The sequence below is a fragment of the Bufo gargarizans genome, chromosome 5 (genome assembly GCF_014858855.1).
Source record: "Bufo gargarizans isolate SCDJY-AF-19 chromosome 5, ASM1485885v1, whole genome shotgun sequence".
Taxonomy (NCBI): domain Eukaryota; kingdom Metazoa; phylum Chordata; class Amphibia; order Anura; family Bufonidae; genus Bufo; species Bufo gargarizans.
In genome coordinates, this window is record NC_058084.1 from 376,327,250 (window position 1) to 376,344,746 (window position 17,497).

The 17,497-nt window shown below is 42.0% G+C and overlaps 1 protein-coding gene across 1 annotated transcript in view; it reads left to right on the forward strand.

Moving 5' to 3' along the window:
* Nucleotides 1–17,272, forward strand: part of CMTM8 (CKLF like MARVEL transmembrane domain containing 8) — a 93,909-nt gene extending 76,637 nt beyond the window's left edge. Inside the window, exons 3-4 of the mRNA XM_044294250.1 lie at nucleotides 14,202–14,321; nucleotides 16,908–17,272. Coding sequence (XP_044150185.1) covers nucleotides 14,202–14,321; nucleotides 16,908–16,985 — 198 coding nt within the window. The 3' untranslated portion in view covers nucleotides 16,986–17,272. The remainder of the gene's footprint in view (nucleotides 1–14,201; nucleotides 14,322–16,907) is intronic.
* Nucleotides 17,273–17,497: the final 225 nt, after the last annotated feature.

Here is a 17,497-nt window from a genome sequence, read left to right on the forward strand (position 1 = left end):
TGAGGTCAGAACTCTGACTGGGCCACTCCAGAAGGCGTATTTTCTTCTGTTTAAGCCATTCTGTTGTTGATTTACTTCTATGCTTTGGGTCGTTGTCCTGTTGCAACACTCCTCTTATGTTGCGCTTCAGCTGGTGGACAGATGGCCTTAAGTTCTCCTGCAAAATGTCTTGATAAACTTGAATTTATTTTTCCTTCGATGATGGCAATCCGTCCAGGCGCTGACGCAGCAAAGCAGCCCCAAACCATGATGCCCCCACCACCATACTTCACAGTTGGGATGAGGTTTTGATGTTGGTGTGCTGTGCCTTTTTCTCCACACATAGTGTTGTGTGTTTCTTCCAAACAACTCAACTTTGGTTTCATCTGTCCACAGAATATTTTGCCAGTACTGCTGTGGAACATCCAGGTGCTCTTGTGCAAACTGTAAACGTGCAGCAATGTTTTTTTTTTTTTTTTGGACAGCCGTGGCTTCCTCTGTGGTATCCTCCCATGAAATTCATTCTTGTTTAGTGTTTTACGTATAGTAGATTCGCTAACAGGGATGTTAGCATATGCCAGAGACTTTTGTAAGTCTTTAGCTGACACTCTAGGATTCTTCTTCACCTCATTGAGCAGTCCGAGCTGTGCTCTTGCAGTCATCTTTACAGGATGGGCACTCCTGGGGAGAGTAGCAGCAGTGCTGAACTTTCTCCATTTATAGACCATTTGTCTTACCGTGGACTGATGAACAGCAAGGCTTTTGGAGATACTTTTATAACCCTTTCCAGCTTTATGCAAGTCAACAATTCTTAATCGTAGGGCCCTTTTGTGCGAGGCATCATTCACATCAGACAATGCTTCTTGTGAAAAGCAAACCCAGAACTGGTGTGTGTGTTTTTTTTTTTTGTTTTTTTTTATAGGGCAGGGCAGCTGTAACCAACACCTCCAATCTCATCTCATTGATTGGACTTCAGTTCGCTGACACCTCACTCCAATTATCTCTTGAAGATGTCATTAGTCTAGGGGTTCACATACTTTTTCCACCTGCACTGTGAATGTTTACATGGTGTTTTCAATAAAAACATGGTAACAATTAATTCTTTATTAGTCTAAGTAGACTGTGATTGTCTATTGTTGTGACTTAGATAAAGATCAGATCACATTTTATGACCAATTTGTGCAGAAATCCATATAATTCCAAAGGGTTTTCATACTTTTTCTTGCAACTGTATGATCAGAAGCGGCCTACAGAATGCTGTTGGCAGTGTTTTTTGGCCCTGATGACACATCCTAAATATACTTGCGCACATCTCCTTTGCAATGGAGAGGGTGAAATCCGCAGACATTTTTTCCACTGTATTTCAGTTTTTGAGATCAAATGGTAGACTTGTCTTGACTTGATGTCCAGTCTTTTGTTTCTCCTACACAGGTAAATCTGCACAATGTACAATTCAACAACTTTTTATCAGATGTAGAACACATCACATATGATATGCCCACAAGGCCTCATGCAAACGATCCATATTTTGGGACACAAAGCACAGATTCACAAAATACGGATACCTTCTGTGTGTATTCCACGTTTTTCTCACTCCCGTTTTTCTCCACTCAATAGAAATGACTTGAGACATGTCCTATAACTTGCGGAATGGCCGCAAGAGATATGGATGTGTACATGGCCCCATACAATGAACTAGGCAGTGTGCGATTTGTGAAAAATGATGATGGCATACGAATGAAAAACATGGTGGTGTGAATGAGGCCTTTAATGTGATCTCTTTCCAACTCTGTTAGAATGTGGTTCCCTTACAGGCAATACCACATTGGGTGCAATTTAAACAACGGAAGGTACCAGGATTATTACTCCCTCTGATGTGTTCCTTTTATCTGAATCTCAAGATACTACTTGAGATATATTTGTAATGTTCTGAAGCGAGGTAGGTGACACAGACGCAACAGTCCCAATGCAGTAATGTAGAGATTTATTTCAACTCCACAGGGTTCAGCAAGAGAACAGAAATAAACAAACCAAAAACACATTCGCCTGGTTCGGCTAAGCAGAAGTAACAAACGCATTCACCTGGCTCAGCTGGTATAATGACCGAGGCCCCTGCCTCACTCTCCCAGGGTATGGTCACTTTCGGCTCTGGTTTTTACCATTTTACCAACAGTCCAGCAACTAGGCTGCTGAACAAAACAACATTATCCAGCTTTTAATATCTCGCCCAGCTTAACTTTCTGGGCGAGAATTACACTCCCTCCAATACAATTCCTGCGCAGATAAAAACAGATTTTCCTTTTTTTAAATTATATATATATATACCTTAGTAAAATAGATCATCAAGATCCAATCAGAATTTATTCAAATTCTCTCAGTTGTGGTCTGACACTCGGCACCTCACCGATCAGCTGTTCTCTGCTGGCTAGCTATTGAATGGAGCAGGAAGCACAGCTCTGTTCAAAGTATAGTGGTCATGCTGGGCTACTGACGTGAATGGGAGCTGAGCTGCAGTAAACCCGCACAACCACTACACTTTAAACTCCGCTCCATTCAAGAGCTCGTACCAGCGCTGGAGGCTGCAGGGAACAGCTGATCGGTGGGGTGCAGGATTTTTTAACTCTACTGATTGGACCTCCTGTGGAGGGTCTTCCATATCAGGAGCCTGGAACACCCCTTTAAACAAAGCTGTGTGTGGTGTCCTGTTATATATATTTTTTAATTAAACTGTTCCGACTGACTGAGCTGATTGAGACCCCTTATGACACACCAGCTGAAACTGTTTGTTTTTCTGCATGACTGATTGTTTCAGGGGCTTATTAAAGCCTATACAGGGAGACAGAAATGCCGGCGTTTGCTTTTTGTTCATCTTTTTTCTGTTAACTCTGAGATTCACTGCTCTTTTGTTTTTTAATCTAACAACCCATCCCCACAAAGAGCAGTGAAATCTGCAGGCAGCATGCTATGGAGCAGGAAAAGCTGAGAAGATTGAAATGTAGTTTTATGGGAAAATATTCAGCAAAACTTGTATAATTTAAGTGTCTCTGTCTCCAGGATCAACCGTATTAAACCAGACATATTGTGTGGTAGGGTTGATCATGCTGATTAACTCGTAGAGGACCAGCGCCGTACATGTACGGCGCTGTGATCGGGCGGGTGCAGGAGATGCGCTCGCCCAATCCACGGCAGGGGTCCGGCAGTTACTGATAGCCAGACCCCTGCTGCATGCATCAGTGAAATTACCAATGCCGGCGCATTAACCCTTGATGTGCCACGGTCAGTGCTGACCACGGCACAGGCGATGTCCTCACTGGTATCTGAGCTGCCATCAGGTCCCCGTGCTGCTGTGACAGGATCTAAAGGCATGGAAGGCAGCGCAATGCCTTCCCTAAGTATCGGGGCTGCCTTCCGGGAGAGACCCTGTGAGATCCAGCCCCCTGGATCTCACAGGCAGGAAGCTTTAAGTGTAATACACACTGTATTACACTTACAGCCAATGCATTCCAATACAGAAGTATTGGAATGCATTGTAAAGGGGATCAGACCCCCAAAAGTTAAAGTCCCAGAGTAGGACAAAAAAAAAGTTAAATATTTTTTTTTTTTATATAATAAAGTAATAAAAAATAAAATAAATATATCCTTTTGCCAAAATAAAGGGAAAAAAATTCTTCTATATTGGATATTGCCACGTCCATATCGACCGGCTCGATAAAACTAACACATGACCTAACCCCTCAGGTGAACGCCGTCAAAAAAATAAAATAAAAAACTGTGCTAAATAAACCATTTTTTGTTCACCTTACATAACTTAAAGTGCAACACCAAGTGATCAAAAAGGTCACCCCCCAAAATAGTACCAATCTAAACGTCAGCTCATGCCGCAAAAAATTAGCTCCTACCTAAGACAATCGACTAAAAAATATAAAAACTATGGCTCAGAATATGGAGACACTAAAACATGATTTTTTTATTTTTTTTTGTTTAAAAAAATGCTATTCTTGTGTAAAACTTAAATAAAATAAAAAAGTATACGTATTGTGTATTGCCGCCTTCCGTAACAACCGGCTCTATAAAAATACCACATGACCTAACCCCTCAGGTGACCACCGTAAAAAAAAAAATCAAAACTGTGTAAAAAAAAAAAAACATTTTTTTGGTCACCTTACATCACAAAAAGTGTGATGGCAAGCGATCAAAAAGTCATATGCACCCCAAAATAGTGCCAATAAAACTGTCATCTCATCCAGCAAAAATCATACCTTACCTAAGACAATCACCCAAAAACTGAAAAAACTATGGCTCTCAGACTATGGAGACACTAAAACATGATTTATTTTTGTTTCAAAAATGAAATCATTGTGTAAAACTTACATTAAAAAAAGTTGACATATTGGGTATCGCCGCGTCCGTAATAACCTGCTCTATAAAAATATTGCATGACCTAACCCCTCAGGTGAATATATTGTTTAAAAAAAAGTGTAAAAAAAGCCATTTTTTTATTTCTTACCTTGCATCACTAAAAGTGTAATAGCAAGCGATCAAAAAGTCATATGCACCCTATAATAGTACCAATCAAACCATCTTATCCCGAAAAAAATGAGCCCCTACACGTCTTGTGTAGGGTTATTACAGACTCGGCGATACCCAATATGTCTACTTTTTTTAATGTAAGTTTTACACAATGATTTCATTTTTGAAACAAAAATAAATAAATCATGTTTGTCTACATAGTCTGAGAGCCATAGTTTTTTTGGCTATTGTCTTAGGTAAGGTATGATTTTTGGTACCATTTTGGGGGGCATATGACTTTTGGACAGTCGCCCAAAAAATATATAAAACTGTGGTTTTCAGAATGTGGAGACACAAAAATTATTTTTTTCAAAAATCTTTGCTATGTAAAACTGTAGTCATATTTGGTATTGTCGCATCCGTAACGACCTGCTCTATAAACCTACCACATGATCTAACCTGTCTAATGAATGTTGTAAATAACAAAAAATAAAAATGGTGCCAAAACAGCTATTTCTTGTTATCTTGCCTCACAAAAAGTGTAATATAGAGCAACCAAAAATCATATGTACCCTAAAATAGTACGAACAAAACTGCCACCTTATCCCGTAGTTTCCAAAATGGGGTCACTTTTTTGGAGTTTCTACTCTAGGGGGGTCCATCAGGGGGGCTTCAAATGGGACATGGTGTAAAAAAAAAAACAGTCCAGCAAAATCTGCATTCCAAAAACTGTATGGCGTTCCTTTCCTTCTGTGCAATGCCATGTGCCTGTACAGCAGTTTATGACCACATAGGGGGGGTTTCTGTAAACTACAGAATCAGGGCCATAAATATTGAGTTTTGTTTGGCTGTTAACCCTTGATTTGTAACTGGAAAATTGATTAAAATAAAAAATCTGCCAAAAAAGTGAAATTCTGAAATTTCAACTCTATTTTCCATTAATTCTTGTGGAACACCTAAAGGGTTAACAAAGTTTGTAAAATCAGTTTTTTATACTTTGAGGGGTGTAGTTTTTTTTAAAATGCGGTCACTTTTTTGTAGTTTCCACTCTAGGGGTGCATCAGGGGGGTCTTCAAATGTGACATGGCAGCTTAAAATTATCCCAGTGAAATCTGCTTTTCAAAAACCATATGGCATTCTTTTCCTTATGCGCAATACCGTGTGCCCGTACAGCAGATTATGAGTTTCTGTAAACTACAGAATCGGGGCCATAAATATTGAGTTTTGTTTTGGCTGTTAATCCTTTCTTTGTTAGTGGAAAAAATGGATTAAAATGGAAAATCTGCCAAAAAAGTAAAATTCAGAAATGTAATCTCTATTTTCCATTAATGCTTGGGGAACACCTAAAGGGTTAACAAAGTTTGTAAAATCAGTTTTGAATACCTTGAGGGTGTAGTTTTTAAAATGGGGTCATTTTTGGGTGGTTTCTATTATGTAAGCTTCACAACATGACTTCAGACCTAAACTGGTCCTTTAAAAAGTGGGTTTTGGAAATTTTTCTGAAAAATTTCAAGATTTCTTTCTAAACTTATAAGCCTTGTAACGTCCCCAAAAAATAAAATGGCATTCACAAAATGATCTAAACATGTAATAGACATATGGTGAATGTAAAGTAATAGCTATTTTTGGAGGTATTACTATCTGTTTTATAAAAGTGGAGAAATAGAAATTTGCTAATTTTTCAACATTTTTGGTAAAAAAAATTATTTTATTTTTTTTATAAATAAAAATGAAATTTTTGAACTCCGTTTTACCTCTGTCATTAAGTACAATATGTGACGAAAAACTATCTCAGAATAGCCTGGATAAGTAAAAGCGTTTTCAAGTTATTACCACAAAGTGACACATGTCAGATTTGCAAAGAAATGGCCTGGGCAGGAAGGTGAAAACTGGCCCGGGTTTGAAATGGTTAAAAAAGTAATATTGCTGGTTTATTTATAATCATACTAGCAGAAGGGCACGGCTTCGCATGGGTATATTTCATCTATTTCACCCAATGTTTGTGTGTGTTAAAAGCTATCAACAGTATTCCCCATAACGGTGAACTCCACAGCCCCCCACCCCTTTACACTGATCCCCCACAGTGCCCAGCCTTCTTAAAATGGGACCTCCACAGCAGCCTGCCCCTTAACTTTGACCTTTTACAGCAGCCCGCCCTTTTAACAGTAGTTTCACAGCACCCCACTCTCTTCACGGTGACCTCCTCAGGGGCCAACCCCTTTACCAGTGACATCCACAGCAGCTGCCCCTTTAACAGCAACCTCCACAGTGCCCGCCCTTCAATAGTTGCCCCTGCCCCCTTAACAGTGTCATCCACAGCGCCCTGCCCCTTTTTAAAGCTGACCTGCAGCAGTGAAGAAAAATGGCTGGGTTGTTATGGAAACCTGGTGTAAAACTGTGTGTATGTGGAGACTAAGGGCCTGCAAGCTTCAATTGGCTGATTTTAACGGACATGTGACCGTGTATACAGCAGTTGGGATATGAAGAGAAAGACCTACAGGCTTCTATTGGCTAATGTAGGTCATGTGATGTGCCATAGTTGAATTTTTTGGGGATATCTCAGGAATGGTACGTCCTAGAGAGCTGTGTTGTGGAAATTTTATTATGCGGACATTTTATCTTAGGATGTGTGTGTGTTTTATAGATTGTCATCATGTCTCTCAGTGGTAATGGTAGATTATTGTATACATGTGTTTGTATGGGGTGTGTCTGCACAGCCACATTGGCTGCCCCTCCCTGTCCTTTGATATGTCATCACTTCCTGTATCCTTGTCTTGGGCCAGCCCCTTTTACACCTTTTTGTTTTAGTCAATAAAGGATGCACTGGGCATGGAGGAGGGGGGATATGCACAGGAGAGTTGAATGAAGATGGTAGCATTTGTGTGGTTCTCTGGCTGCGGCTGAGGGAAGATGGAGTTGCCTTTTCCTTACACTAACTATGATGCGGGCTGATTACAACTATTAATATTTTTACCACAACAGATGGCGAGCTCAGGAAGGAAATAATTTTTTTTTCCCTGTTATCAGCAGAACTTAAAAGGAGACACAATTTAATTTTCAAAAAGCAAAAAAGGCCGGCATAAGGTAATATCCTTTTCTTTACTCTCATTTTTGAGAAAGTTTTGCTCTTTGTGAACTGAAATCTGTGTCCTCCAATCTGCTGGTATCAGAGGAAAGAAAAATCTGTTCAAACAACCTATGTGGTTGTTGTCTGCCGCATCGAGGGGTGTAAGGAAAGGGGTAAGTGTTTTTCCATTGTGTTGATTGTACAGAGATTGTGTGCTGAATAGTACAGGGAATTGTGTTTTTTGTAACTTCTTAACTTTTTATGTTACTGTGATTTTGTAAGAAGCGATTTTATAGAGGCGGCAATTGGTTTTAGTGTCTGTACATTAGAGACAGCGTTCAGAGTGGTTTTTGTATTGTTAGCCTGTAAATCACCCATAGAGTGGAGGTTTTGCTCTGGTTTAAACATAGGGAAATATAAAAACTGTTTTTATTGCTGGATATTGTAGACACTATCTTGATTTCCTTTGTGTGACCATGCTTGTAGGCCATCTTGACCATGCTTGTAGGCCATCTTTACCATGCTTGTAGGCCATCTTTACCATGCTTGTAGGCCATCTTTACCATGCTTGTAGGCCATCTTTACCATGCTTGTAGGCCATCTTTACCATGCTTGTCGGCCATCTTTACCATGCTTGTCGGCCATCTTTACCATGCTTGTCGGCCATCTTTACCATGCTTGTCGGCCATCTTTACCATGCTTGTCGGCCATCTTTACCATGCTTGTCGGCCATCTTTACCATGCTTGTCGGCCATCTTTACCATGCTTGTCGGCCATCTTTACCATGCTTGTCGGCCATCTTTACCATGCTTGTCGGCCATCTTTACCATGCTTGTCGGCCATCTTTACCATGCTTGTCGGCCATCTTTACCATGCTTGTCGGCCATCTTTACCATGCTTGTCGGCCATCTTTACCATGCTTGTCGGCCATCTTTGTCAGTTTGCTATGGAAAGCGATTTGATTGTTTTTGCCTGAAATGTTAGTTTTGTTGAATAGTTATCTTGTCTTTTTGTAACCTTTCTATGTACAGTTTGATTTTGTTTTAATAAGTTTTGTGCTGATATCGGTTAAATGTTCATTTATGGTATAGCTCAGTGACCAGTCTGATACAGGAACCATTGTGTGAGCATTAGTGGCAGTTTAGTGGTGAAATCGTCCTATAGTTGATGATTCTGCTTAATGTTTGTGTATCTGTGGCTGTTACACTGATTTGTAGACTTGTTTGGCATAATTAATGTGGGTATTACAGTGTAGAAAGGAGGTACTTGTAGTTCTGTGCCAAAAGTATTGGGACAACTAGTACTAGTGTTTTGTTTTTTGTAGCAACCATTGTGGTGTTTGTTTTCTGGTGCAAGGAGAATGAAGGTTTATCTGGAAGCCTGATGCATGCACAGGGTGCTGTAAGGGAATTGCCAGAGTTATTGAAACAACCGTTGGAGAGTAATGTGTCTGGGATTAGAGGAAATGTATGGGCTGTAAGCACGGAGAAGTCTGAGGATTGTGGTTCAGATAGTGGAACCAATTCAGGGATGGAGATGGACAATTTGTCTGACCCTGGAGTTGGAAGTGTTAACACAATGCCAGAAGATTCCTCAGATGAGTCCGTGGTAAGTGGACTCAATACAGATCGTAATGTGGGAGCTACTCATGCTAGGATGGTTAATGTTGTGCGCCAATTCAAATCGCCATGTGCAAGTTATTGTGGAGGGAGGCGAGCTATCCTTTGTTTTGTATGCAGGGAATACGGGCACATTGCACGATATTGTAATGTTGCTAATGGCAACAGACACAGGTATGTTAGGTACCCCAGAACCACACCTAGAAGTTAAGTGGCTTATTCGGCGAGGTGGGGTAGTGGTCCCAGAGATGCTTCTTTGCAAAGGCAGAGAACGCAGGGACAGCCAAGATCTTGGATCAGTGAAGCGGATTTGAAATCACAATATGAACGGTTAAAATGTGAAAGAAACCGGTTTTGGGACCTTGTGATGTTAAATCCTGCTTCTCTGGTCAAATGAATCTGAAGCTGTTTGGGGCTGGGCAAATTAACATTTCAATTACTGGGTGGGTAGAATTCCTCCTGTACGGTTTCAGGGGAACCCTCCAGGACATTGATTTGTTAATTCAGTCCTATACAATTGTATGTGTTCCTAAGGGTTTAGTTTTTGCATGAGTTTTGGGTTTTAAGGTAAAACTACTTTTTTACTGAAGCTCAATGTATGTAATCAAGTGTTTTTTTTCCTTTTTATTTTTCAGTTATATTTGTTTATTTTTGTGTGGGTATTTCTTTGATTAATGTATATTTACATTTTTCTTCTTTTACTCATTTTTATTTTTTAGGTTTTTATTGTATATTTACATTTTTCTTCTTTTACTCATTTTTATTTTTTAGGTTTTTATTGCATATTTGCTGCTTTTCTCTCTCTCCCTCTCTTTTCTCTGTAGATTTGGTTAGGAGTACTGGGGGTCTCATGATATTGTGTGGGAACTACTGTCTGAATTCAAGGGCTGCTGCTGAGCGAGAGGTTTCTGATCAGTCACTGCAAAAAGGGCTTTGTGTGCTGTTCAGCTTGACTATATAGAATCATATCGGCAAAGGAAAGTGAGTTGATGAGCATTTTTTTAAGGAGACAAGGTGATGTATATCACCTGGGCATACCAATAGCTATGTGAGTAACCCCATTCCCCACAGGAGTACTGTGTGTTTGTTTCCTGTGCACCCCTCGTCCCCACAGAAGGCACTGTGTGTTCTCTGTGCACCCCCCTTTTTCACTCCAGGTCAATTGGAAGCCCTATCCTGTGGTCAGGTCACTATTCAGAGCCAAAACCGAGGCTGGTATATCTCATTAGGAGACTCAGAGGGCCGCCGTGTGTCGGCGAGAGCCCTTTTCCTCACACTGATTACTCCTTTTCCTGAGGTCTATCTAGGGTGAACGGAGTCCGTGTGTCGGTGCCAGAAACCCTAGAGCAACTCAGAGGCGAACGAAGAGGAGTAGCAGCCGTCCAGGCGTTTGTCGCAGGACACTGGAGGGGGACGCACCTACTTTTAGAAAATTCCTTGCGTAGGTCGCAGGAAAATTTATGCTCGAGCATGGGTTTAGGGAAAATTAGGGATCAGAAGGGTACCACTTCTGACTACTATAGGACAGCCAAGCAGTACATGAAATCCATCTATAGAGGAGGAGTTGTTAAGCCCCCTCAAAGATTGGCACCAAGGGACTGTAGTTTCAGAGTGGATCATCCCCAAAGAAAGGACCTTTGAGGTCTGGATTGGGAAAAAGTTCGTCCGTAATTTCCCCACTAGACTCCAAAGCCATAGTTCCCTCCAGAAAGCAGAACTGTGGCTGCACGAATCCATCGATCTCCAGCAATAAGACATTCAAAAGTCCCAGACAGTGCGAACTAACACTGTCATGTACTCCCATCCCGCTAAGACTGCAGAGTCCAAGAGAAGCGCTTTTCTTTTTCTCTTTCTCTATCTCTCTCTCTCTCATCCTTCCGTCATCTCTCTATCTAACCTTGAGACGATGCACCATGCTAATCCAGCTTCTCTTCGTCCTGGTTTTAAGGCCGATGAGAAGGGCGGAAAGTGGTGCAGAAATCAACGATCTTCAAACTTTCTAACCTCTCAAATGTCAATCAATCACAACTGCCTTTTCTTTGCTGGTACTTGGGTCAGATTTTTGCAAAGTAGGTAAAAATGACGGCCGATCCATGGCCTGAATGTTCCGCTGTAACCCTTTTATTCCATCAGGTATGCCTCCAGGCAGCCCCACGGGTTATCACCCGATGTCCACCACCGGGTTCGGGAATTGCTCCCGGACCCAGACTCAATAACCAGTGTTCATTCTAGCCAACCAGGTGATTGGGTCGTGCTAAAGAAACATCCGAGGACGGGACTATAGCCGAGATATCTTGGGCCATTCCAGGTGCTGCTGATGACGCCAACCTCTCTGAAGTTCGAGGGACGAGACAACTGGATCCACACCGGTCACTGCAAGAAGCTGCTCAACTAAGTCAAAGAATGCAGAGTATCACTTTTGTTTATTTGTTACAAGGAGGCATTTGTTGATAGACGATATTAATATTAGCTCTGGCTCCTGCTCCTCGCTTGTTAATCCTGTATGGGTGTCCGGGCAGCTAGGCGACCAGTAGATTTGGGATCCTCCAGTTGTGAGGAAGGTATATGGTTATGCCAGGCTAGCAGACACCATTGACAAGGGTCAGGCCCATACTGACAGGAGCAGGGCAGGGGCGGAGCTATGACTAGTGAGAGTCAGAATCCTTTTTAAAGCCTTGGGAGGTCTTGGGGCTCACTGGTTTTCCATTGGATCCGGGCGAAAGGAAATAGGACATATACTTATGTTTTTGTCTCCATTCCTTCTATACGCCGGAGTGAGATGTTCCTGATGTCTAATCGACTGATATACCGAAGCCCGAACAGACAAGACGCCCTGAAGACCAAACCATGGACCAGATGCAGAGGATTCCAAACCAGCCGGCGACCAACGCGAAACGTCACCTCCCGAAGAAAAGAAGCTACGTGTCAAGATTGACTTTCTGTTTTCTATTTGTTTTATGGATTCAGGACTTTTCGTAGACAAGACAGTTTTTTTTTGCAAAGTAGAAGATCAAGATTCGTCAAGGGACACTGGGGAGCATATGACAAAGAGGAGGGACTGTTGTGGAAATTTTATTATGCGGACATTTTATCTTAGGATGTGTGTGTGTTTTATAGATTGTCATCATGTCTCTCAGTGGTAATGGTAGATTATTGTATACATGTGTTTGTATGGGGTGTGTCTGCACAGCCACATTGGCTGCCCCTCCCTGTCCTTTGATATGTCATCACTTCCTGTATCCTTGTCTTGGGCCAGCCCCTTTTACACCTTTTGTTTTAGTCAATAAAGGATGCACTGGGCATGGAGGAGGGGGGATATGCACAGGATAGTTGAATGAAGATGGTAGCATTTGTGTGGTTCTCTGGCTGCGGCTGAGGGAAGATGGAGTTGCCTTTTCCTTACACTAACTATGATGCGGGCTGATTACAACTATTAATATTTTTACCACAACAGCTGTAACCACAACAAGATTCCTTTCCAGGCAGCAAGGGATGTGTATACCAAGTTATTTTGAAATCGATGGTTGCATTTTTGAGTGATCGCGGAACGAACATGCATACATACATACATACATATTTTGTGCCTGTGAATAAACCAGTAATAGGTTTCAGGTTTCTAAGCATAAAACACTTCTCAATATAGTAAGGCCTTTTATTGTTATAAGGCTACTTTTACACTAGTGTTTTAGTTTTCCAGTATTGAGATCCGTCATTCATTGTCAATGGGGACAAAACTGAACAGAACGGAGTGCCCCAAAATGCATTCCGTTCCGTTTAGTTGCGTTCCCATACCGGGGAGCAAACTGCAACATGTTGTAATTTGCTTTCCGTCCTGGGATGCGGAGCAAGACGCATACGACATGAGGACGGATCCGTTTTTTCTGCCACAATAGAAAACGGATCTGTCCTCCATTGACTTTCAATGGAGTTCACGATGGATCCGTCTTGGCAATGTTACAGATAATACAACTGGATCCGTTCATAACTGATGCATATGGTTGTATTATCAGTAACTGAAGCGTTTTTGCTGAACCCTGCCGGATCCAGCAAAAACGCTAGTGTGAAAGTAGCCTTATATAATTATATATTTATTGTAGTATGGCCTTTTATTGTGGGTTAAATGAGAGGGAGCAAAAATAACAGAAAAACAAGTTTATGTAAGTCTCTCCCAGGATTCAAACCTGGGATTTGTACATGCAAAATGATACACTGACCATCAAGCTGTAGCATTACCACATAGAGATGCATGTTTTCTCTATGCTTATAAGCTAACACATTACTGGTGTCTTTTATAATCATATATTCTGCCTGTGACTAAAGCGGTAATATGTATATTATCTTTTTAAGCATAACTCGGAGTATATATATGTAGATGCTAGAACACAGTTCAACCATAAAGCTTGCTGATGTCTAGCCTTGTCAGTCAATTCAGCCCCGCTTCCTAGTGCTCTAACTTCTCATTTGCATATGAATAAAATCTGATTTCTCTGCAGCTGTTTAGTATACAGACAAAATAAATGTATTGTTTTAATCAGCATGATGAGCCCATCCCACCACCTGACCTGGCTCCTCCCCTGCCACCCCCCCGTTGTATTCCTACTGACCCAGAAAATGAAGGGCACATGTCTGGTGACAGTCATTTAAATATCTGCTCTTTCTGGGCTCAGTTGTACACAGGGACTGTCTTTATCAGTTATTGATAGCTTTCCCTGTGTATAGAAATAGTTGTCAAGTCACTGATGAGATGGCCCTCATGTCCAACTGAACTCAGAAAGAGCAGAGACTTAAATGTATAAAGTACAATATTCCTTCATCTTTTTTCCAGAAAATTATAGATAATTCTTCTTAGCTCCTCCTGCTCTATAACATTCTGCCTGCAGATTTTACAGCATTTCATGGTGACAGGTTATTTTTAAATTATTATGTTTACTCAAGGGGGAGGGGATTTTTTTAAATGCAAAAATGAATAAATACAGCAGTCACAACTGATAATTTTTGTCCTTTATTTTTTTTCCATATCCTCGCAGAGTCTGTGCTTTAATGGAAGTGCATCTGTTTTATACCTCATTGCTGCTATAGTGGATGCAGCTTCCGTCACCAAAGAACCTAAAATGCATCACAACTACAATAGTTGGACAGCATCTGCGGTGAGTAATGGCAGAAGTTTTAGAAGAAAATAAATAAAACTTAAACAAAAAAATCTAAAACCTATATGTATATTTTGTGCAAATCACGGTTAGGCAGCCATGCTGTAGTGATCTTCTTGAGACTTCTAAAGAAGTTGTCCAGGACAGGGACGTACATAGAAATCATTGGGCCCCATAGCAAAAATCTGAATTGAGCCCCCAACTCCTCCCACTACCCACCCATGGTCCATCCCACCACCTGACCTGGCTCCTCCCCTGCCACACCCCCATTGTATTCCTACTGACCCAGAAAATGAAGGGCACAGGTCAGTTTTGCCAAAAAGGGAACACCGTAGGAACAAAACCCGTAAAACGGTGGAGGAATTGTTTTTTTGTTTTTTTTATTCCACCCCCACTTAGAATTTTTTGCCTGCTTCCCACTACATTGTATGCCATATTAAACTACTACTTACACAGCAAAAAATAAGCCCTCATATGGATATGTGAACGGAAAAATAAAAGGTTATGGCTCAAAGAAGATGGGGAAGAAAAATGAAAATGAAAACCTCCAGTATCTTAAAGAGGACCTTTCACTAATATCCAAACTAAAAACTAACTATACCTGTGGGCAGAGCGGCGCCCAGGGGTCCCCCTGCACTTAATAGTATGCCTGGGCGCCGCTCCGTTCGCCCTGTATATGCTCCGGTGTCTCAGCTCCGTCTGTTGTATTGGACTGAGCCTGGCTATGAGCTGTGCGCTGCGATTGGCCAGCACTGCAGCAAGGGACACGCCTCCTACAAAAAAATCAGTCCAATACAACAGACGGAGCTGAGACACCGGAGCATATACCGGGCGAACGAAGCGGCGCCCAGGCATACTAGTAAGTGCAGGGGGACCCCTGGGCGCCGCTCTGCCCACAGGTATAGTTAGTTTTTAGTTTGGATATTAGTGAAAGGTCCTCTTTAATGGTTAAAAGGGTTATCCAGCCCCTATTATGCCCCCTAGAATGCCAGGCACCACATACAAGTAATACTTATGCCCGGGGGAAAAGTGCAGCGATGAAAATAAGCGTCCTAGTGCCACCCGTGATGCTAGGGAGGCTCGTTCCCATAGATCATGGCCTGGTATTTACTGCCCCCCATGTCGCCGTATGCATCCATGCGACAGGGGGATGCAGTGGTGGCCGTGCGGGCATCAGGAGGAATGTAGGTGCCGGAGAGTGGGGTAAGTATAATCTGTATGAGGTGCCTGGGCAGTTTGGGGGCATTATAGGGGTTGGATAACACCTTTTAACTCCTTTCTGCTGATGCTTAGTTTGCATAGCCCCTGCAAAGTGACTGAGTGGGGATGTGCTGCTGCGCTGGCTGGGCACATTGTACTCTATCAGCAAGCAGAGTTCCACACAGGAACTCTGCCTGCTTCTGCCCTCCCCCATCAAGAATACCCACATGAACTTTTATTTTTTACTATTCTTACTGTGGGTATACAACTGCTGCGCCCTCAAAGTTCTGTCTACTTGAGCCTGCTGCCAGCGATAAACTGGCCAATCAGCAGCAGGAGCTTAAATTGCACTGCTAAATGCTGATTGGCCAGTGTGCAGTGCAGCAGTGCCCAAGAGAAAGCGCTTATTGCTATGCTGCATGCCTGGGAGCTTGGATGGACTAGTAAGACAGGAAGGGTCATAGGCGGCGAGTGGGGAAAAGGGGGGCCCTGACTGAGCATAGGGAAAGCAAGCAGGGCCTGAAACGGAACAGAAGAAAAGTGGGCGGGGCCTTCCATTCTCTCCCGACTAGTTGCCCCCGCCCCCTCAGCCGTGCCACGGGCGCCATAGCAGCTGTGTGGTCTGCCTATATTGGCAGTACGCCACTACTCCAGGATTTTACTACTGATGGCCTATCTTCAGGATAGATGGTCAATATCAGAGCAGGGTGTCAGACCCCCACTAATCACTTGTTGATGGCTTATCTTGAGCATAGGCCATCAATAGTAAAATCCTGGACTACCCCTTTAAGAGCTATTGCCCACATAGTTGTTTTGACACCTGAAATTTCAGATATGAGATAAATACCGACCAATTATTTTGACAGTCCAAAATGGGACTACAAATGGCTAGTAACTACCAGAGAACGTTTGGGGTCCATTCACGCGTCCGTAGAATGTGTCTGCACCTGTTACTCAATTATCCGGAACGAGTGTGGACCCATTCATTCTCTATAGGGCAGGAATGGACACTGACAGCACACAGTGTGCTGTTCGCATCCGCATTTCCGGAGCGTGGTCCCGAACTTCCGGTCCGCGTCTCTGGAAAAAAATAGAACATGTCCTATTCTTGTCCACAATTGCGGACAAGAATAGGCAGTTCTATGGGGGTTCCGGCCGGGTGTATATAGATATTATACTGCAGGAAGTCACCAATAACTTGACGTCTGTGGTACGACTCTCCAACTGGAAAACGAATTCCATTGTAAAATAGTTGTGGCTTCTTGGGCAAAATGCTCGACAAGTCGTCCTCTCTGAACTGGAACGTGGCATAACGTGTCTAAATGTATGTATGCAGGTTTTATTGAAAGACTGACTTGTTTTTCTATTTCTTTTGTATCTCTACAGTTCTTTGCATTCTTGGTCACGATATGCTATGCCACAAGCACCTATTTCAGTTTTCGGTCGTGGAGGACAAGTAGTTAATACAAAGCCTTGTCAAATTCTACATATTACAGAAAGCCGAGACCGTGCAAGCTGCACTTTAAAATCATTTCAGCTCCGTAATATTTTGTGTTTTAGATTTACAGTGTAGTTATTAATATACAGAGGATGGAATTTGAGTGCCTAACGATTTGTAATGCCTATTCCCTAAACCCAGAGTGTCTGTAGGATGGATGTGTGTTTTAAGTTCTGTACTTTATCACCTGAGGTGAAAAATTACTTAACCCAAAATATATATATTGTGCCACAAAAAGCTGTAATAAAAGAACTGGGAAAATGATATGCTGTGTCTTGTTTTTTTATGTAAATGTACTCATTACTTATGCCTCTCGGTTTATTACACTGCATGGCAGAGACCATTTCTCTTGGGAAAGAAGTTGAAGGAGGAAAGAACAACATAAAATTATTTTAATTGCAAAAAAATAAAAATAAAATAAAGGCAAACATTTTTCAAGTGGTCAGTTTTGATCGTAACAGAGCCAGCACATCCACGT